This window comes from Henningerozyma blattae, chromosome 3, assembly GCF_000315915.1.
Source record: "Henningerozyma blattae CBS 6284 chromosome 3, complete genome".
In the NCBI taxonomy this organism is placed as follows: Eukaryota; Fungi; Ascomycota; class Saccharomycetes; order Saccharomycetales; family Saccharomycetaceae; genus Henningerozyma; species Henningerozyma blattae.
This window is the reverse complement of record NC_020187.1, coordinates 44,454-65,953: the sequence shown is the minus strand read 5'-3', so window position 1 is coordinate 65,953 and position 21,500 is coordinate 44,454. Positions and strand designations below refer to the sequence as shown.

Sequence of the window (21,500 nt, the reverse complement as noted above, 5' to 3'; positions counted from 1 at the left end):
TGTAAATGTGAGAATAAATGTACTTTAGTAGAACTCAATTGAACATAAGATAATACAATAAGCGGTGAAAATGATATAATGTAACTAATGTGATTAATATATAGTACAATCTACGGGGATCTAGCTAAATAAATGAAGGGAGAAAAAAATAATATAAAAAAAAGTATTGGCGCGTAAATACTAACAAAAATTGAACTTAAATGAAAAAGTCCGTTTCAAAAAGTTTTAAAAACTCAAGGCGTCAGAGGATGTAACTAAGAATTTTGAAAAAATATATATATGAATCCAGGTTACCATATTTTCGATTTATTATTATTTTTAGTTTAACGATTGTATTTTGTTGAATAAATTTTTCCTATGCTCATCGCATCGCATCGTATTTTTGAAAACCGAAAAATATTGAAAAAAAAATGTATGTGAATAAATAAATTGGAAAAAAAGTATAAATAAATAAAAGAAAAATTTAGCCGGAAATTATTACGAAAAAGGAAATCTTCAAAGGAAAATGAGAGATTCAAAAAAAATAAAAAGTCATCCTAAACGAGCCGGTGGCAAAGTTCTAATTAGGATAGCCAATTAAAGAGGTAAAATGTGAAAATCAAGGGACTCACAACATATTGATAGATATATATTTATATCTATAACTTTATATCTATCTATATGTATTTATTGTTGGGCAGTCAACATTGATTGATACACATATACCTAAAAAATAATCAGCAGAAATGAGAATTAAAGTTACTTTAGATGGTAAGAGTAGTGTTTTAAAACTTGATGATTCTTCTACAGGAGAAGATTTACTAATGCACATCAAACAATTGAACCCTGAATGGGATGAAATCAAGAATGCTAGATTTGGGTACCCTCCGAAGAACATTAAGATGGATGATCCAGCAGTATTGTCCCAGACAATTAAGAAGACTGGGATCTCCAATGGTGATAATCTGATGTTGACTTCAATCAAATCATCGGCAGTTACTTCTACACCAGATGATCATGGTAAAAATGTTGTAAGAATACACAAGGTTCCTGAAGATAATTCATGTCTATTCCATTCATTATCATACTGTCTAAATAAGAATTTGGATCGATCTCAACAATTAAGAAAGAATGTTGCTACAAGAGTGATGGAAGACCCAGTGACTTATTCTACTGCCATTCTTGGTGGTAAAACTCCAAAACAATATGCTGAATGGATTCAAAGAACAGATACTTGGGGTGGTGGTGTAGAATTAAGTATACTTTGTAATAAGTTACAAATGGCAGTGTATGTAATTGATGCTTCCAGTTCTAAATTATCGCTGACACGGTTTGATAATGAGATGGAAAAATCGGTTGAGTATTGTATTTTAATATATACAGGCGTGCATTATGATCCCGTTGAATTCCAGAAGTTTGATCAGAAAAGACCTACTACATGTTTCCCAGTCAAAGACACTCAACTCTTGGACTTTATGATATCAGAATCAAAAAAATTGGCGGATGCCCTTCGAATTGCAGGTGGGACCTTTGACACGGGTAAAGCAGCTATTGTTTGTAACATATGTGGTACAAAAATGAACGGTGAAAGGGAAGCCTCACAGCATGCAGAAGTTACAGGGCATGTAGATATGCAACAAGTACGCGATTGATTTTTTAGAATTGGTTGCTGAGTCATCATCATTGTCATCACCCCTTGCATATCTTCACGAAATATTTTTTCTTCTACTGCACTCATAAAACTACGAGCAACATTATAGACCCCACACTTATTGATCTAACAGCGCATCACACGTCATATATCTAATGTTACGTAACACATATAGTCTTAGCGATGCGTTGACTGCCCACCCGCACACCACCGGCTTCCGTGTTTTCCACATGCCGAGGGCCAGTCTGGATTTCCGTAGTTTTTTTTTCAGATTTCTCAATTTGTCAGCGCCATTGCAAAAGTCATTTGTCAGCGAAATTTATCATTTTTTGCGTTTTGTATAAAAGAGCGATGGGATTTAGTGAGAATAATAGCTTTCGTTCGTGTTCTAAATAAAAGATTTTCGTTCAAAACAAACTATCCTATAACTATTATTCAAAATGGCTAGAAGACCAGCTAGATGTTACAGATACCAAAAGAACAAGCCTTATCCAAAGTCTAGATACAACAGAGCTGTTCCAGACTCCAAGATCAGAATTTACGATTTAGGTAAAAAGAAGGCTACTGTCGATGAATTCCCATTGTGTGTCCATTTGGTCTCTAACGAATTAGAACAATTATCTTCTGAAGCTTTAGAAGCTGCCCGTATCTGTGCTAACAAGTACGTTACCAAGATGACTGGTAGAGATTCTTTCCACTTAAGAGTTAGAGTCCATCCTTTCCATGTTTTAAGAATTAACAAGATGTTGTCTTGTGCCGGTGCCGATAGATTGCAACAAGGTATGAGAGGTGCTTGGGGTAAGCCACATGGTTTAGCCGCTAGAGTCGATATTGGTCAAATTATCTTCTCTATCAGAACCAAGGACAACAACAAGGACGTCGTTGTTGAAGGTTTAAGAAGAGCCAGATACAAGTTCCCAGGTCAACAAAAGATCATTTTATCCAAGAAATGGGGTTTCACCAACTTGGACAGAGAAGAATATGTTAAGAGAAGAGATGCTGGTGAAGTTAAGGATGATGGTGCCTTCGTTAAGTTCTTGTCTAAGAAGGGTCCATTGGAAGACAACATCAGAGCTTTCCCACAATACTTTGCTAACCAAGCTTAAATTCTATAAGTTAATTTAATATTTAAATTTATTTAATTTTATTTTATTTTATACTTGTATTATTTTAGTCTAATTTATGCGAATTATTTGTAAACTGTTCGAAGTATTTAAAATAATAATTGTATATATGTATACGTTTATGTATTTATGTATATAATAATGCTAGGATAGATGTCGAGCTGTCAACTAATAAGTCTAACATATGCAAGAATTAAAGCAAAGGTACCTGTGCAAACCCCAAATAACCATTGCATCACTTGAGTTTTCACAGAATCAATTTGCATCTTCATATTTACAACTTCTTGATCTATCTTATTATCAATTTCCTTGATCTTGACATCATGATAACTACTCTCTTCCCTAATTCTACCTTTCTCTAAGGATAAATCTAACTTGAAGCTGGCATTAACTCGTGTAATTTCTTCATGTAATTTATTTTTCAATTTTTCTAGATCTGTACGGACTCTTTCATATTCATTTTGAATGTTATGAAATTCACTTCGATCAGCACTCAGCAATTGGTCTCTCAATTTTGCAAAATCTACCCTTTGTTCGTAAGTTAATTGAGTTAATTTATCTCTTGTGGCTAGATCTTTAGATATATGATTAACCCCTCCTTGAATTGACTCAATCATTATCTTAATAATTGTTTCACTCTGCTTTAAACTAAATTCTTGCTGTAATTTTTTACGGATTTGTATTGTATCGTAAAGGTGGGTAGATTCGAAATATCTTCGATTTGTATAGTGCAGCTGGCTTAATTTGATGCTAGTATTCCGAAGCTTTATGCCAATACCTGCTACCATTATTTATCAATTTATTTAGTGCTCACTTATATTATAGTTTATACTTACCTATGGCCCTAGTTCTCAGCGTGATATCTTTTTTTTTATGTAATATGTTAGCTATTTAACTGATTTTATGCTAGATGATTAAACTTCGGATTTTCGGTCTTAATAATATTTTTTGACTATCCAAAATTTATCATGGTAATTATTATGAAATTTATTTTAGGGATGTGACCTTCATCAATCATAACAAAAGTGCTGGAAAATACTAAAATTAGTCATTGTTGAAGTGCTACTATATTTTAAACATGCTCAAATTAGGTTTACTTAATAAGACTGGTCGAACTTGCCTTATTTTGAAAAGAAATATTCATAGATCATCATTATTACAGAATAATATACCAAAGTATAATGAATCTGATTTATTTGCCAACAAATTAAATCATTTAGCTTATAAGCCAACCAGAGCTTCAAATAATAAAAAAAAAGAATTCAAATTATGATAAAAATGATACTTTACAAAAAATGTCTACCATATCATCCTTCTTAAACAAGACATTATTAGTTATAGCTATCACTGCAATTTCAGTAGTAGCATATTATAAGTATGATCAGCAAAGTAATACCTGGGTTGATATAAACGATTCGAAGAAGAAGAAGAGAAAAAACGGTATATCTTCTGCTATTCCTGATATCCCTGAGACAGAATTACCACCAACCACTCCAGGTTTATATATATGTGGCGCTACAGATAAAAATACATATCTATTTCCTAGAAGAGTTGAGCTCTTTGATGGAATGAAACTTCGTGGAATTCAGTTTGATAATGATCGTAAAAATTCTTTTGGTCATCAAGCTATTGTAATTGACTCTAAAGGGAATCTTTTGAGATGGTCAATTGAAAGTAATATGTTAACACCAGTTTTAGAAAGACAAAATGTTACTCAAATTAGATTATCAAATGGCAAGATTTATGCCTTAAATAAAAAAAATAAATTACTAATAATACCCAATGTTTTAAGCACTACTTCATTGGAAGATAACAACCAAATGCAAACCTATGAGTTTTTAGACTTAAGTATATTGAATAAAAGTAATGAAAAAATAATCCAAATTGATTCAGGTAAAGATCATTTAATAGTCTTAACAAATAAGAATAAAGTTTACTCCGCTTCTACAAATACCAATCCAAATTGGAATAAATCGAAAAATTATTTTGGACAATTAGGGCTACCAGACTTCTCAGAAAATGAGGATGACAAGGATTTTTTCAAACCTGATAAATTATTTGAAATAGAATTATTAAATAAAACAATTAAAACCGATAAAAAGGGCAATCAAAAATTAATTACAAGGAAAATCCAAAAAATCTCATGTGGAAATAATCATACTTTAGTACGGGACTCCAATGATGATGTATTTGTGTTTGGTTGTAACTTAAATGGTCAACTTGGGTTGGATTCGAAATATCCTTTTGTACCTTATCCATTAAAATTGGAAAAAAATGAAGTTACATCAAAATCTATCGATGTCAATTGTATAGGAGATTCTTCATTTATTACTACTACCTCAGATAAGACAACTGATAAAAATGTTAAAGTTGAAAATTACTTTGCATTTGGTAATGGTCAATATGGTGAATTAGGGATTGGAAATTATACGTCTTATCAAAATATATTATCACCTGTAAATGTATTAAACAAAAATGCTAATGAACTTAATGATCCAATCCAAAATTGGTCAGTAAACGGTATTGATAATGTGATATGTACATTGCATAGTGGTAAAGTTTTAGTATGGGGTCAGAATATAAATGGTCAACTAGCAACGGGGAAAAAAATAAAATTATCTATTCCAAGTACAATTCCTGGATTATTAATGCCAGGCATTAAAAACAATTCAAAAAGTGTATATAAAAGTGAATTGAACTTGTTACCACATCAGTGTATTGAAACAAGTAAAGATATTAGTTGTATCTTTTGGAAAGCTTAATTTGTAGCTTATTTCTTATTATATCACCTTTCACATTCATTGAAACCATTGTTACCGTTGTAGCTGCAAAACTCTTTAAGTAAACTAAGTAATTCGAATCTATTTATAATTGATTATATATTACACTATAGTATTTAATTAGACTAATTGACCTTTCTTTTTTTTATTACTATTATTCTTATTATCATATATCAACCCAAGACTATTGATAATTCGTCATTACTTCCTGGTGAGGAGTTGATACTATTACTATCATATTTATCTTAACCATTTTAAAACCAAGTATATACCTAAAAATAAAAGAAACAACGCAACCCAGAATATTAATTTATCTTTGAAGACTCGTTTATTGATCATATGGATAGTGCTATCAGAAACCCCTAAAGTTCTTAGACTGCTTGACATTTTATCTTGCATCTTAAGAATAACTTGATTTTGTTCAATCATATCATCTAGAGATTGTTGGCCCATTTCTAGCAAATAATCTAATTGCGCATTACCTCTTTCCAATACTGTTTGTTCCTTTCGTAGGCCTTGATATAAGGGTAATTGCGAAGAACCATTACTGTTATCACGGTTCATATTGATTGCACCTCCACCTACATTTCTTTTATTCATGACAGAACTATCATCGAACGGATTATCTGAACTTAAATTATTTCCAAATAATTGGCTTCTAGCATTAGTAGTTGATTGATTATATTTTAATTTTAATTCTTTAAATTTTGTGGAGAATTCTCTATATGATTCATTCAATGATATTAATCTACTTTCGTATTTATTCTGTTTTTCAAAATCTTTTTCACTCAATTCATTAAATTTGAAATTATTCTTTTGAGATTCTAAATGAGCCTTGTATTGGTCAATAGTTTTATTAAATGACACTAATGTAGCAGATATAGAACCTTGTAAAGAAATTGGAGCAGTGACTAATTCTTGATCAAAACGAGTTAAATCACTTTGTAATTGATTTTTTTGCTTCACAGCATGATTATAAATTGCATTCTATTAAATAAGAAAAACATATGATGCCATTAGCGATAATACGTAAATCATCAACAGCAATATATAAACTTATAGTAGTTAGTAACAGAAGATAGGTTATTTGATTTGCCTTGTGATTAGCAAGATCTCTCTCACCTTTGATAAATCCGGGACAAATATATGCATACCATTTATTAGATCTAGACTATAGATGCCAACTTGGTGTAAATATAGTATAACTGGAGAGTAAAGCTATGGCTTTGTGCTTATTATCGACTACTTATGAACTCTATTTCTATCTTTAAGAATGTCAGATTTATTCCAAACAAGCAAATTATAGAAGATCACATTCACTGTCATGTGACTGGCCTCCGCTTTTAAAACTTGAGGCAAGTTTCGGTGAAAAACACGTCCGAAAATTCCCTATACATACTTTCACAAAATGTTATATAAACTAAGAAGTATACACTTGTCATTTAAGATCTTGCGAAAAAGATTACTGAATACAGGAATATGTTATTTCATTGATATAGAAACTAATCCTTTTAATTTAGCCACATTATAACCTATTTTAAGATGCTCTCATGCCATAAAAGGGTGTCTTTTCCCTATTTTTCTGCTCCGTGTTTCTTTGGTTGCCCATATTGACAAAATTGCCAAGGCTGGGTTTCGAATAGCCAGCAATTAAATTCGCGAAACGGCTTTTTCAATTTCAGGTTTAGCATGGATAATTGGATGTTTAAATTTTAAATATATAATTAAAACAGCCAGAAATTTGTACGACAAGGAAATAAATAATTAGGTCCACAAAAAAAGGAGTAAAAGAGTACATATAAAACAACAAATTACAGTGTATGTGTTGCTAAAAAAATCCCAATAGAATTAATTATATTTGCACAGAACGATATTCATCATTGCAACAGTACTCCCCACTGTCGTCATTGCTTTGCTATTTATTATTCGTGATGGAAGACGGGTCTGAATTCTCAATGACCCCGGCAACACCTCCCAGATCGAGAGGAAGAAGAGCTTCAAATATTGATGATGAGCATGGCGCTACATTTTCTAGCGGGATATCTTTAGAGACGCCCAAGAGACAGCAACAACTATCCAACCCTTTGACCCCTCTAACTACGACAGCATTTAAGGCTCCCTCCAGCTCTAGTTCGACACTATTACCTTCTTCAGTTAACAAGGGTGTCAAGGCTAACTCAAGAAATTCTGCTAATATATGTAAGACACCTGAATATACACCCAATAATAAGGAATCGACTACAAGAAATGTTTCTGGATTGAATAGAGTATCCCGAGTGCTATTTCCAATGGCATTCCAAACTGAAGAAAAATCATACAATTTGGAATCTCATAATGTTAATGATTCTAAAACAGATTTATTACCTCCAAAGAGAACGGCATCACGACCCTTGCTCGATGTCCTCACTTCATCACCAATTCAAGATGGAGAGACGAATTTTGCCAGGCTGAAACTTTTAAAGCAAGATCCCGGTACGCCCAGTGATCGATTAATTACCCAAGAAGATTTAGACGAGTGGTATGTAAAAGAATCAGCAAACATGCCCTTAGACTCAGATGATGAAAAAGATGAAGTTTATATAACAAAAAAAATAAGCAATCCATTTGAGTCAAACGACCATATACACAATATTAAGGATAGTACTTTCAACAACAGTAGTAGTAGTAATAATATATTCCAAGATTTAGAGACTGAAGAGGATAATCATGCAAAATTACTGAAAAATAATCCAGATATAGAAGATACAATAACGTATGTGAATAAAAAAGGTGCTGTGGTACAGCAACGAAAATTGACAGACCTGGAAAAACAACGTTTTAAGCCAAAACGCTTATTCTCCACTGAACTTCAGAACTTGAATAATAATTCTAAATGAGTTGTTTGCCCCTGTAATATTTTAATTTACTCTCCTAATTGCACACACCTACTCTATCTCTTTCCCATTCACACTCTCGGACAATGCATCATAAACCAATTATCTTATCATTTTTAACATTCGTGTTTTTTTCATTCTTTTCCCACATACATATTTTTTTTGTCACATACACACCCTTAATTATTGCACAAACATCCAATATTATTTTTTTGAGTACGTTTTCTCTCATTTCAATATTTTACGCTATCTTATAAAACAATCCTTCTCTTTTCTCTTTTAATGTATTATGTAACGATTTTTGTTTGTCAAGATTTACAACTGCTAATCCATTAGCCGCTGTATCTGACGACGACCAGGTATCATGTCTTCCATTTATATTTACTTACTTCCTACTTCTCTACGTAATCATACTCCCAATATATACATATTCTTTTCCTATAGTGTCTTTTGTTTTTCACAGGCACACTTACTTACTCCTGTTTTGACTGACGATGTCAAATTCTGGAATGGCGTTGACCGACCAAATAAATGCGCAAACAAGATAACACATAGTCGGGAGACCCTAAAATTCCTCATGTTTCGAATCTGGATAGCATCGGAAAGATTATCAATATAAACTTCAAATTTATCATTTGTACACGTATTAGTAAGGAAAATAAAATGGTAAACACTTCTTTCGACAACTGTATATCTATAGAGTATTATAGGTTGGGCTGGTATTATGAGATTTTCCTATTTGTTACCTGCTACTGTTTCCTTATGCAATGGGATAGTTAATTCACACCCTATTGAAGAAGATATTTCTCAGTTAAACCCAACACTTAGTTTTCCGGATCTATTGAGTTTACCACCTTCTACTATACCTTTGAATTGGGCTATTGGTGATGACACAAAATTGGAAGAAGGTCGTTTTATCTTAACACCAGGAAAAGACTCTAAAGGTTCCATTTGGCAAAAAAATCAGCTTTTCTTGGAAGATTCTATTACAATTGAATGGACTTTTAGGAGTAGAAATTTCGATGGTATTTCTAAAGGTGGTCTTTCCTTCTGGTTACTTTCTGATGATAAATTATCTAGAGAGGAACAACTTTTTAATAAAGATTTGTATAACGGGCCATCCAAATTTGATGGTTTACAAATCTTAATTGATAATAATGGACCTATTGGTCCTTCTATCCATGCTATCTTAAATGATGGTTCTAAAATATTAGATGGAGGTAAGATTTATAAGGAAAGTTTTACTTCTTGTTTGTTTGGCTATCAAGATTCTCCTGTACCATCAACTTTGAGATTAACTTATAATATTGATGATAAAAACTTATTAAAATTACAGATTGATAATAAAATTTGCTTCCAAACAAGAAAAATACTATTGCCATTAAATTCTAATTATATATTTGGTTCTACTGCTAAGAATGATATAACTAATTCAGAATCATTTGAAATCTTAAAAATGAATTTCTTTGATGGAATTATTTCAAAATCTTTAATACCAAATGTTAATGAACTATCACAACCAATTATAATGAAAAAAATTATTGATTCTAAAACTGGTAAAGAGCAAATAGTTGAAAAATCAATTTATGATTCTGAACATGAAAAATTATCTAGTTTCCAATTATATAAGAAGATTGATAAGCTTGAAGGAGAAATCATTGCAAATGATATTGGTAAATTAAATATTCAGCTAGATAACGCTTTGGAAACACATGAAGAACTTATGAAACAGTTGGCAATTATTGGATCAAGACTGGATTATTTGATGCAGCAAAAAGTTGGTAAAACAGAAAGAGAGGAGGAAGACTTGGATATGTATAATCATTTCTTATCATTAAATGATAAACTAGGTTTATTATTGGCAGAACAAGAAAAGTTAAGAGAAAAGACTAAAATAGATGAACAATCACGTCATTCTGTTATACCAAAATATGATGATTTGTTCCGTCGTATATTATATTGGCTAATTCCATTAATGCTAATGTTACTGCTAATGACATATTATACTTTTAGAATTAAACAAGAAATTGTTAAGGCAAAAGTTCTATAATTATTTATATATTTTAGATGTAACATTTTGTATACTATAATTGCTGGAATTCATTTTATTACTCTTATAAAATTTTAAGATCATATCAGGGACGTATTATTTCTATTTCACTCCCGTAATTGTCTCTAGATTAATAAAAGAAGCAGATTATATTTAAATGTAGTATGAAATAATATGTAAAGAATAATAGCAAATGCATATAAATATATATGTATATATATCAGATGTTTATGTATGTAATGATACTTGTCGAAAATATATCGATATTAAATATTACTTCCGAAAATTCGTAGGTTTGGAAACATATGGTGGTCGTTTTCCGTTTATGTTGGAATAATTCAAAAAATTTGCATTAGGTATTCTAGTAGTCTTTGTAATTTCATCTGTATTGGTTAATGGATTATAAACTGTTTCTGATTTTGTCTGTTTTAACATCTCAGAAAAATAATCTCTTTTGAATTCTTCAACTTGACTTTGAAGTAATCCAACAGGGACGCCAGATTTGAATTGCCAATATTTTATCCATCTATTATTTCTAACGTCTCTTGCTAGTTGCAATCCTGTATTTAACATAACTGAATCATGTAAATGTTCAACTTCCTTAATTTGATGTGGCGTTAATTTTTTTAATCTATGTGCAATTGTATTTCTATTATAAAATGGTAAACCCTTTGAAGAATATGAAGAACGTTTTATTTCAGGTGATTGTAACGGTAGTGTATCAAACTTCCAACCATTGATATTTAAAGAAAATTGGTTTGTATGTGAAACTAAAGTTATTGTCCCAAGCGGATTTAATGGTGTTGTAGCACTACTAAGAAGACCAATAGATTGTGAAGGAAATTGGGATACTACGCTTGAATTGGTTACATTTGGATCATTATTTTCAACCATATGACTTGGAGTAACGGTAGCAGTATTTACATTGCTATCATCATTCTCGTCATCGTCATCATCATTATTAATATTACTAGTATGAGTATTGTTGTTATTATTGATCGGTATATTAGTATCTGGATTCGAAGTATCGTTATTATAACTCTCGTAGTTGTGCGTATCAGTATTAGAAGTATCTAATACTATATCCTTAAATGAATTATTACCACTTAATATATTTTTCATCGCCTTTGCTTGAATAGGTGTTGGAATTGAAAGTGAATTTGAAGAGCCTTCTTTACCCATTTGATCAAATGCAGAGGCAGTGGACATTTGGTCCATTTGTGACTCATTCATAGCGGTAGATATTGTACTTAGTTGCGTTTCTGCAGTTCCTTCATGTTCATTTTCATTAAGGCTAGTATCAGGTTGTTGTGTAGAGGGTAGACGTTGATCTGGAAGCCCAATGGGTTTATTCATTGCTCTTGCAGAATGTGCTTGTTGAAATGAGTTTTTATTATGATATTTTGGGATTCTAAATTGAGAAGTGATTTCTAAAGATCCCGTTATAGATTGGCCGGGAACAACTGTAGAGAAAGGCTCACCTCGTGTAAATGCCTCCTGATATTCTTTTCTGACTTGTTCAGAAGCTTGTTCTACTATTGAAGAATAAGGGTTTTCAAGACTATCAGATTTTGATTTTTTTAAGGTCAATGAATTTTTTTTACTTCTGATTGGTCTTAAAGTGGATAATAAATTAATCATTTTTTTTGAAATTTTAAAAACTCTATGATGATTTGTTAGGTTGGCAGCAGTTGCTGCCTGCTCCCAATAATCATCGATTAGACGTGAGCCGCATAATATCACAGATGCTCCAAATTGAATAAAGGCAGACCTAGCCGTTAAAAATTCATAATTCCTTAAATTATTACCGCCAATATCATTTGATATAATTGGTAGATTTTCTCTGATTAAGCGTAATTCTTCATCAGTAGGTGTTAATAAAAGTAATTGTGGGAATTCCAATTTAAATTTAGATTTGGATTTATCATATTTTAAGATCTGTAAGAGATCATCCAATAAAACGAATGTAGTTTTATGGTAATATTCTTCGAATTTAAAAGTATTAAAAAGATATTTCCTTGAATTTAATAGTAAACCATTATTATCGATTTTTTTTTCGCCTAAAGGATCCTTCATCATCATTGGGTACTCTAATATATCCTTTTTTTCATTATGATTGATGTTAGAAACATTTACATCTGGCAAAATCTTTGCATAATCGGGTACAGGAACAGTTTCTTCAGGGAACTTATCTAATGGACCTAAAAGTAGTTTAGGTTGGTCACTGATAGCAATCAATTCTTTAAGGACATGTTGTTCATGTTGCTTAATTTGATATTCGGTAAGCCTTTTGACTTTTATTTGTAACACCATTTTTTATTCTATTGCAGCGCAATAAAGTAAAGGGGAATTTGCGACTAAAAAGAAATTAAAAAAGAAACTCTTAGATTACAGACAACCAGACAGTAACAAATGTACTAAGAATAGTCAACAGCCAATGGATGTCAAAATAAAATAAGTAAATAGATAAATAGAGACAAAGCAAAGAATTTGTGAATGAATGTAAACTAAAATTAGTGTAGCTGTATTAATTACGTATTCTGGTACACTACAATAATATTTTCTTTTTCTAAACTATCGCACCTTTATGGCAGTATTAATCAATCAATAATTCACCTATTCCCCAATCAAATTATTCGAAGAAGTATCGGAACTGGTTAATCCCAATTTCGCCAGTTTACTTTAACCGTTTTATTATTGTCTGCCTCGTACTTTTTTCTTTCTTTAAAATTCACCAAGAAAACATTAACGCGCTTGGCCTTAATTTTCATTGTCAAATTTCACACCTCGTGACACTACTCGAAACCCGAAGCCCGAGCACCGAGCACCGAGCACCGAGCACCGAGCACCGAGATCCGAGCACCGAGATCCGAGCTCAGCTACCTCGGCCGAGTAATAAAAAAGTAGCTATCACTAAATAAGATAATCGTTCATCTATGGCAAATACTTTTTAATGCTCTGTATATTACATGATTGCAAAAAGTGGAAAAAACAAATGCATATTGTGGATTCTTCTTAGTACTTTTCCTTAATTTTTGTTCCAAAACAGTAAATAATTTTTCAAATATATATCAAAATATTAGCAATGAAGTGCCCATGGTAATCTTCGCATAAAATGGTATATAAATACGCACTGGGTTTTATAATTGCATTAACTCTTTTCAATCTTCATACATTTTACTATTTTTTAATAGTAATTAGTTAGCAATATTTGTTGATAACCACTCACATATTTATCACTTACTCAATATAAAAGAACTAATTTAATACCCAAAAAAAATGTCTGTTTTAGTTTCAGGGGCTACAGGTTTCATTGCACAACATGTCGTTGATTGTTTATTAAAGGAAAATTACAAGGTAATTGGTACAGCCAGATCTCAAGAAAAAGCTGATGATTTAAAAAAGCAATTTAACAATTCTAACTTATCAATGGAAGTTGTTCCAGATATTTCAGATCTTAGTGCCTTTGATCATGTCTTTCAAAAGCATGCAAAAGATATTAAATTTGTTTTACATACCGCTTCACCATTTTACTTTAATACCACAGATTATGAAAAAGATTTATTAATTCCTGCCAAAAACGGTACTGTAGGAATATTAGAATCCATTAAGAAATATGCACCACAAACTGTTGAACGTGTGGTTATTACATCTTCTTTTGCTGCTATATTTGATGCAGAACTACCAGCAAATAAAAATACCATTTATACTGAAAAAGATTGGAGCCCTGCTACTTGGGAAACTTCTCAGAAGAATGCTGTGATAGCATACTGTGGTTCTAAAAAAATTGCAGAAAAGGCTGCCTGGGATTTTTTGGACAGAAATAAAAATATTGTTAAATTCAAATTATCAATTGTTAACCCTGTATATGTATTTGGCCCTCAAGTCTCTTCAAGTAAAGTTACTAATACTTTGAATACCTCATGTGAAGTTATTAATGCTGTTTTAAAATCAAAACCAACAGATTCTTCTGGTAAAGATGTAATGGGATATTTCATTGATGTTCGTGATGTTGCTAAGGCACATTTAGCTGCATTCCAAAGAGAGGATACAATTGGTAAGAGATTATTTATGTCTAATAGTCCTTTCAGCTCTCAAACCATCTGTAATATTATTCACGAAGGGTTTCCACAATACGACGGGGAAATTCCTCCTTTTGAAGAAGATTCCAAGTTGCTCGCTAATGAAGTTCCATATGTTTGTAACAATAGAGCGACTAAGGAACTATTAGGTTGGGAATTTATCTCATTGAAAAAATGTGTTGATGATACCGTTACCCAAATTGCAAATGTCAAAAGTTAGATAAGATTCTATAGAAAAGAAATTACTCTTTATGATAGTTGTAAGTAATTATATATAATATTAAAATTTGATTACTTGTCGATATTAAGCCTTGGTAAGAACTATAAGGTAGCGTCAATATTTATTATCTAGTATTGTTTGTTAAACATGTTATATGCAACATTTATATCCTAGAATGTGTCCATTTATCTTGAAAAGAATTCGAGTTCTCTTTTCGGAAGGAGTCATACGATTTAGGAAATTTTCCAGGTATATAAAAAATAAAGACAACATATTTCAAGATTCAGCAATATAAAGGGTCATCAACTCCAAACGAAGTATATAATATGAATTTTCAGTTTTAATATTCTTTTAAATATATATATCTACAAATAAAGAAATAGAAAAATGACAGTGTTAGTCTCAGGCGCTACTGGTTTTATTGCACAGCATGTTGTTGACTCCCTATTAAAGGCAAGCTATAAAGTTATTGGTACCGCCAGAACTCCTGCTAAAGCTGCAAAGTTACTAGAACAATTCGGCCATAACTCAAATCTTTCTATGGAGGTTGTTCCTGACATATCTAACATAAAAGGATTTGATAAAGTGTTTGAAAAGCATGGAAAGAATATTAATATTGTTTTGCATACAGCTTCTCCTTTTCCATTTAATATTACCCAATTTGAAAAAGATCTTTTAATTCCAGCACGAAATGGTACAAGGGGAATCTTGGAATCTATTAAGAAATATTCAGCAGATACTGTCGAACGTGTCGTAGTTACTTCTTCTTTTGCATCTATTTGGGATTTCGAAGCCGCCCCAAATAGAAATTTTGTCTATAATGAAAAAATGTGGAACCCAGCTATATGGGAAAGCGCACAAACTAGTGCCATAATGGCATATTGTGCCTCAAAAAAATTTGCTGAAGAAACTGCTTGGAATTTCCTACACGAATATGCAAATAAAATCAATTTTAAGTTAACCACAGTTAACCCAGTATATGTATTTGGGCCACAGATGTTTAAATCAAATGTCAAAGAAACTTTAAATACATCATGTGAAATAATTAATAAAGTTTTAAAATCTAACCCTAGAGAACAATTAAGTTTAGAAATTCCTGGAGAATTTATTGATGTTCGTGATATTGCTAAAGCTCATTTAGCAGCTTTTCAAAAAAAAGAAACGATTGGCAAAAGATTATTAATGTCTAATGGAGCATTTAGTGAACAGACAATATGTAATTTGATTAATGAAGAATTCCCACAATTACAAGGAAAAATTGCACCTTGGGCTAAGGATATTAAACTTGACACTGGAGATGTTCCTTTTAGCATTGATAATACAATGACTAGAAAGTTATTAGAATGGGATTTTATTCCAATAGAAAAGAGTGTGACTGATACTGTGAGTCAGATAATTGAAGCTCATAAGTAGATTTTTATAAAAATGCATTGCAAAATAATTACAGCTTATGAATATCTATTTATATGGGGCAGTCGGATTTGCAAATGGTAATTCTTTATTCATCATTTATTTTAGTAATTAACTTACCTTTATTAATACCATTAAATAGCCCATTCCAAATCAAAGGAATATCTTCAAATTTATCACCTAACGCATCTACGATGGTAGCACTCTTATCAACGCTTAATTTATTTTCCTCAATCAACAGAGATAATTTTTCAATTGCTTTGGGGAATTGATCTCTATTGTCCATCAAAAGCAATCCTTTTATTGTCAATCTCTTTGTTAAGATAGATGCATACGATTTATAAACAAATTTGGAATGATCGTTATAAGCACTGATAGCACCACAAACGATTAAATAGCCATGTGGTTTTAAAAGTGTAGTACCATACTCCAATGTATCACTTCCAATGTTATCAATGAAAATATCCACAGTATTTTCACCGCCTGCAGCTTTGAACAAATGTTCCTTATAGTTGGCATCTTTATAATCCACACCAATGACTCTATCTCCAAATGATTCTACAAATGCCACTTTTTCCTTACCACCAGCAATTGCAATCACTTTCTTAGCTTTAAAGACATTCAGAGCTAATTGAATGCATACTGAACCGACTGCACCGGCAGCACCGGAAATCAAATAAGTCTTCTCGTAATCAGCTTCAACCTCTTTTAATTCTGCATATCTATAAAAGATAAAATAAGCAGTTAATGACGTGCCTCCAAACACTGACAAATACCAAAACAATTCTGTATTGGGCAAAATATTCAGTTTTGTGGCAAATTGGAAATCAGAAATTACATTGTAATTTGTCCAATTAACATTAGCTGACACAATATCATTTATTTGATAATTTGCATTTTTAGAAAAGATTACTTTAGCTATACCACGAGAAGGGATTTGATCACCTTTGGAAGTGCCCTTTGCATAATTCTTGTCGACAGATGCAATCCACATTTTCTGAGCCGGATCATTGGAAAGCAACAGCGTTTTGACCAATATCTCGTCTTCTTTCAACTTATCTGTATCAATCTTTTTAGTGATCAATTCAAAAGTAGAAGATTTATCTTTGAAGTCAAAATTGAAAGGTTTTCCTGGAGTAGGTTCATTTTTAATAACCCATTGCTTTGCATCTACTATCATGATATATTATTGTTACTGTTTTTTACAAATAACAAATTACACTCTATTTATTGGTCAAGGTTGTCCGTATAAATATATTTGTGATTATACTATTATTATATCGTAATTACCCTTTTTTCTTGAGACAAACGGGTATCAAGGAGATATTATTATTCAAAGGAAGAAAAGCTCCCTTTACACGAGCGGGCCGTATGAAAAACTAAAAATATACGCATCAAGATATATATCTATATATATCTTAATCAGAGAAAAGATCGTTCTGAATCTATCTCTATAAATAGAAATATCGCTGCCGCGTCTATTTCCGTATTTATAGCCATCTAAATAAGAAATGCTGCGTATTACTGGTATCGGGAAATGCACTTTAAGAGTGATGAGATAGAGATTGGTACTTGGGCATGTGGTAAGAATATCATAATTCATCCCTATACTTTGTAGTTGCTGTTGTAAAAACCCTTAAAGCTAGAGACTAAGACCCTCTAGAGCTATTAATATTTTAAATACCCTAATAGGAACCATTCTCTATTTTGGTAGATTCTCTTGTTTTAATTAAAAAAAAAATTGAAAAAAAATTAAGAAAAAAAAAACACGAAAAAGAAAAAGAAAAAGTAACTTACGTTCTAAGCTACAACCGTGCATATGTGCAAATTGTGAAACCAAAATCAGGCAACTAATTGATGTCAAGAAAGTGTCGAAGAGCAAAATCCGAAAAGGGTAAATTAAATATACGTCTATGTATAGATATGGCAACTATTCTACTCGAGGAACTGGTTAGGGAATGAATAAGATGAGGTTCCAATAACGTCCACTGTCATTCAAAGGGAATAGGCCGATGGCAAAGGTACAGGCCCTGTTCCGTTTAGCCACCTACTTGTTGCTACTCGACTAGTTAATGAAAAACACTAATGTCATTTCATGTCTTTGAACGAGAAACAAGGTACCGGCTCTAAGAACTCCGCGGATACCACTACAATGTTGCATGTAATTCTTTATGGTCTTCTTTAGCATCATTATTCTGTAAATACAATCACAAAATATGGGCCAGCAGGAAAAAGACCCCACTGCAACCCTGTAGGCAGCTACAGGTGTTTCTGGGCATAGGATACGATCTCCCGATTGGCCCATTATTTTTCCTTTGTTAGGCAGTTGCCTGACGTTTGTCAGGTATTCGTAGTATTCTGGTATGATAGATATTCCTTCCTCTTTTCTTTTTGTTCTTCCAGTTAACTGGGTCCCATGCTATCATTCCCTCAAGTTTTACCCTTTGTGGTAACAGATCTAACACATTCTGCGTGATCTTCTGTGCGGTACGCGTGCCGTTTCTTCTTGAGGCACGGCCCGAGTTCTTACTGAATCTGCCTCTAGATATCTAGGAAACTGTTCCAGCCGAAGAGACGCAATGGAAGTGGGGCCTACATGCTGGGACAAAAGCATGTATATCAAAAGCAGGTTTCCAAGAATGTATATGTCATAATGTACGAAAAATGTAATGAAGTGGAGTTTGTTTACCTTATATGCCTATTTCAGGCAGAGCGTTCATTAGATCATTCATTAAACCTAGAGAAAAAAAATTTTATTATTAATTTTTTTTTTCCAATTAGTGTAAAAGGGTGTATCCCATAAACATACGATACGTGACGGATCATTCTTCCACGTATATATATGGCATGCAATGCAACTTGTTAAATTGTAGTCTCGTATTTGTTTCATTTTTCAAATCAATATTTTTAATACGAATTTTAGACCATAAAAAAACATAAATCTTCAAATTCTCATCAACACATTCAATCATGTCTTCCACTGATTCCCTTCAAGATCTAGAGAAAGGTCGTATTCCTTCAAATAAAGAAGTTGAAGATGTAGCATCCTTCCAAACTGAAGAAGAACAAGCCCAAGGCTCTTTCGAACAAAGATCCACTGCTTCTTCTACTCATCAACGTGCTGGTTTGGATGATGTCGAATCTCAATCAGACGAAGTAGTTCCACAAGAAGATGACGAAGATGGATTGCCAGACGTTAGGACAAAATACGACATGGGTTCTGCTAGTTGGAGACTTCATTGGATTGCCGCTGTTGCCGAATTCTGTGGTACTTTCGTATTTTTGTTCTTGGCCTATATGATTTGTAATGCTGCAGGTCATGCTTGGGATTCTCATGAATACCCAGATGCTATGTTATCTCACCCAGCTGCTGTTGTTATGATTGCCTTCGGTTTCGGTTTTAGTTTAATGGTTGCCATTTACTTGTTCGGTCATATCTCTGGTGGTCATTACAACCCAGCTGTCACAGCTATTATGATGTTATTGGGTGAGGTTACCCCAACTAGAGGTGTTGTTCATTGGTTAGCCCAAATGTGTGGTGGTATGGCTGCCGGTGGTTGTGCTGCCGTCTTAACCCCTGGTGCTGTTAAATATACCAACACTCTAGGTTTGCACGTCTCTAGATCAAGAGGTTTATTCATTGAAATGTTCGGTACTGCTTTCTTATTAATCACTATTTTGATGACAGCCGTTGAAGAACGTGGTGCTTTGAATAACCAAGCTCCAGTCGCTATTGGTGTTTCATTATTCGTCATCCATTTGGCTTTAGTTCCACACACCGGTTGTGGTGTTAATCCTGCTAGATCTTTCGGTGCTGCTTTGTCCGCTCATACTTTCCCAACTTACCACTGGATCTATTGGGTTGGTCCAATCTTCGGTGTCATGCTTGCTTGGGGTATGTGGAAGACTTTACAAGACCTTGATTACAAATATTGGTTAAGAGTAGATGCCAAAGCCAAATCTTTAAGAAAATCTGACAGAGACGCCAGAGCTCAAAGAAAATAGACGTCTTTCTCATTCCTCATACTATAATTTTTCATTCTTCTTTTACACTTTTAATCTATTTATTCCTTTCATTTAATCATTTCCGAAGTCATTCATTTGCAAGCATTTGTTGGTAATTTTTTAACTTTTGCATACACTTAACACTCGCTATGTCTTTAATATGTTCTTTTTAATCACATCCTTATTTCAAAACCCTTATTAATCTTTATTTTACCAGTTTTATTCATATGTAGTTCAAAATTAATACGTTGTATTTTTTTTCTTTTTGCATATGTATACCCGTTTATAGAAGTATTTGAAGTTAATTTAATATTAAAAATACCAGTTTCATTTAAATTATATGGAAGTATATTATTCGATTTGTTTATTTGTCTTTCGAAATCGTAGGATATAATGTTATAGTGTCGCCGGTAAAAAAACAACTAATGCTCTACAAGACGTTAATTTAACAAAAAAATAAAAAATAAACAAAATTTTTAAATGCAGCTCATGCAATGATAAATAAATCATGACAAACCTTAGAATAGTAATTTGATATATGGACTAAAAAAAGTATTAGCTTGGTATTTATATACGATATATAATGTGTAACACAAAAATAATGAACAAATTTTGAACTTTAAGGTAAAAACAAAAAACAAAAAATAAAAAATAAAAAAAAACAAATTCTGATATTTTATTTCAATGAAATTCAATACTTATTGTACGATATTAGAATACTTTGTATTGGCATTATTGTCAGTCATAATCTAGAGTAATTTTTTTTTTTAGTGAGTATTTTATAATATAGAAACCCCTGCCCTTTTGAGTTGGAATAAAGATTAAAGAAAGTACATAAAAAAAATACAAGGATTAGGCGCGTCGGGTAAAATGATAGTAATTTATACGTTTTGTTTTGGGCAAGATAAGTTAATTCATCGTCGTCTATCAGTGAAAAAATTTTCACCTAATTAACCTCACAAGTGTTTAGTATATCCTGTAGTAGTTACAGGATGTACTCTGTCTGGAGAAAATGAATTATCTAATTGACATTTTTATTATCAATGTATATTCATGTTACACTTTCTTTCTCCTGAAACAGTATATCTACTGCTTTATGCATAAAGACCATAACCATCCAATAAATATGTCCCAAGTTACTAGCATTCTATGAATAGTAGCTTACTGGGGCTTTATTGTATGATTTGTTCTTAGAATTATCCTCCCATAACTAAATAGCTTAAAAATACAGAAGTACATAAAAACGAGCTCTATTCATATTCCGAGAAATGCAGGCTGCATAAAAAATATCAATTAGTGCGTAATATTTTACGCTCAACACGGTTA

The 21,500-nt window shown here is 32.2% G+C and overlaps 12 protein-coding genes across 12 annotated transcripts; 8 read left to right on the top strand and 4 right to left on the bottom strand.

The window, feature by feature from the left end:
- Positions 1–725: 725 nt before the first annotated feature.
- OTU1 (ubiquitin-specific protease OTU1) lies at positions 726–1,631 on the top strand (the record flags this gene model as incomplete). The annotated part of the gene is made up of 1 exon (XM_004179324.1): positions 726–1,631. One exon carries the CDS (start codon positions 726–728, stop codon positions 1,629–1,631), a length of 906 nt encoding a protein of 301 aa, XP_004179372.1.
- A 439-nt stretch (positions 1,632–2,070) lies between these two features.
- On the top strand, positions 2,071–2,736 carry RPL10 (60S ribosomal protein uL16; the record flags this gene model as incomplete). Its single annotated transcript, XM_004179323.1, has 1 exon — positions 2,071–2,736. One exon carries the CDS (start codon positions 2,071–2,073, stop codon positions 2,734–2,736), a length of 666 nt encoding a protein of 221 aa, XP_004179371.1.
- Positions 2,737–2,918: 182 nt separating this feature from the next.
- FMP32 (Fmp32p) lies at positions 2,919–3,542 on the bottom strand (the record flags this gene model as incomplete). Its single annotated transcript, XM_004179322.1, has 1 exon — positions 2,919–3,542. The coding sequence occupies one exon, from the start codon at positions 3,540–3,542 to the stop codon at positions 2,919–2,921; it is 624 nt and encodes a 207-aa protein (XP_004179370.1).
- A 507-nt stretch (positions 3,543–4,049) lies between these two features.
- On the top strand, positions 4,050–5,516 carry FMP25 (Fmp25p; the record flags this gene model as incomplete). Its single annotated transcript, XM_004179321.1, has 1 exon — positions 4,050–5,516. One exon carries the CDS (start codon positions 4,050–4,052, stop codon positions 5,514–5,516), a length of 1,467 nt encoding a protein of 488 aa, XP_004179369.1.
- Positions 5,517–5,774: 258 nt separating this feature from the next.
- Positions 5,775–6,691, bottom strand: BOS1 (Bos1p; the record flags this gene model as incomplete). Its single annotated transcript, XM_004179320.1, has 2 exons — positions 5,775–6,521; positions 6,689–6,691. The coding sequence occupies 2 exons, from the start codon at positions 6,689–6,691 to the stop codon at positions 5,775–5,777; spliced, it is 750 nt and encodes a 249-aa protein (XP_004179368.1).
- A 774-nt stretch (positions 6,692–7,465) lies between these two features.
- Positions 7,466–8,410, top strand: SIC1 (cyclin-dependent protein serine/threonine kinase inhibiting protein SIC1; the record flags this gene model as incomplete). Its single annotated transcript, XM_004179319.1, has 1 exon — positions 7,466–8,410. The coding sequence occupies one exon, from the start codon at positions 7,466–7,468 to the stop codon at positions 8,408–8,410; it is 945 nt and encodes a 314-aa protein (XP_004179367.1).
- Positions 8,411–9,131: 721 nt separating this feature from the next.
- Positions 9,132–10,457, top strand: EMP46 (Emp46p; the record flags this gene model as incomplete). Its single annotated transcript, XM_004179318.1, has 1 exon — positions 9,132–10,457. The coding sequence occupies one exon, from the start codon at positions 9,132–9,134 to the stop codon at positions 10,455–10,457; it is 1,326 nt and encodes a 441-aa protein (XP_004179366.1).
- A 273-nt stretch (positions 10,458–10,730) lies between these two features.
- On the bottom strand, positions 10,731–12,770 carry SWP82 (Swp82p; the record flags this gene model as incomplete). The annotated part of the gene is made up of 1 exon (XM_004179317.1): positions 10,731–12,770. One exon carries the CDS (start codon positions 12,768–12,770, stop codon positions 10,731–10,733), a length of 2,040 nt encoding a protein of 679 aa, XP_004179365.1.
- Positions 12,771–13,736: 966 nt separating this feature from the next.
- TBLA0C00280 (SDR family oxidoreductase) lies at positions 13,737–14,759 on the top strand (the record flags this gene model as incomplete). Its single annotated transcript, XM_004179316.1, has 1 exon — positions 13,737–14,759. One exon carries the CDS (start codon positions 13,737–13,739, stop codon positions 14,757–14,759), a length of 1,023 nt encoding a protein of 340 aa, XP_004179364.1.
- A 387-nt stretch (positions 14,760–15,146) lies between these two features.
- On the top strand, positions 15,147–16,172 carry TBLA0C00270 (SDR family oxidoreductase; the record flags this gene model as incomplete). Its single annotated transcript, XM_004179315.1, has 1 exon — positions 15,147–16,172. The coding sequence occupies one exon, from the start codon at positions 15,147–15,149 to the stop codon at positions 16,170–16,172; it is 1,026 nt and encodes a 341-aa protein (XP_004179363.1).
- An 85-nt stretch (positions 16,173–16,257) lies between these two features.
- TBLA0C00260 (uncharacterized protein) lies at positions 16,258–17,349 on the bottom strand (the record flags this gene model as incomplete). The annotated part of the gene is made up of 1 exon (XM_004179314.1): positions 16,258–17,349. The coding sequence occupies one exon, from the start codon at positions 17,347–17,349 to the stop codon at positions 16,258–16,260; it is 1,092 nt and encodes a 363-aa protein (XP_004179362.1).
- Positions 17,350–19,139: 1,790 nt separating this feature from the next.
- TBLA0C00250 (aquaporin family protein) lies at positions 19,140–20,174 on the top strand (the record flags this gene model as incomplete). The annotated part of the gene is made up of 1 exon (XM_004179313.1): positions 19,140–20,174. The coding sequence occupies one exon, from the start codon at positions 19,140–19,142 to the stop codon at positions 20,172–20,174; it is 1,035 nt and encodes a 344-aa protein (XP_004179361.1).
- Between the last annotated feature and the right edge of the window lie 1,326 nt (positions 20,175–21,500).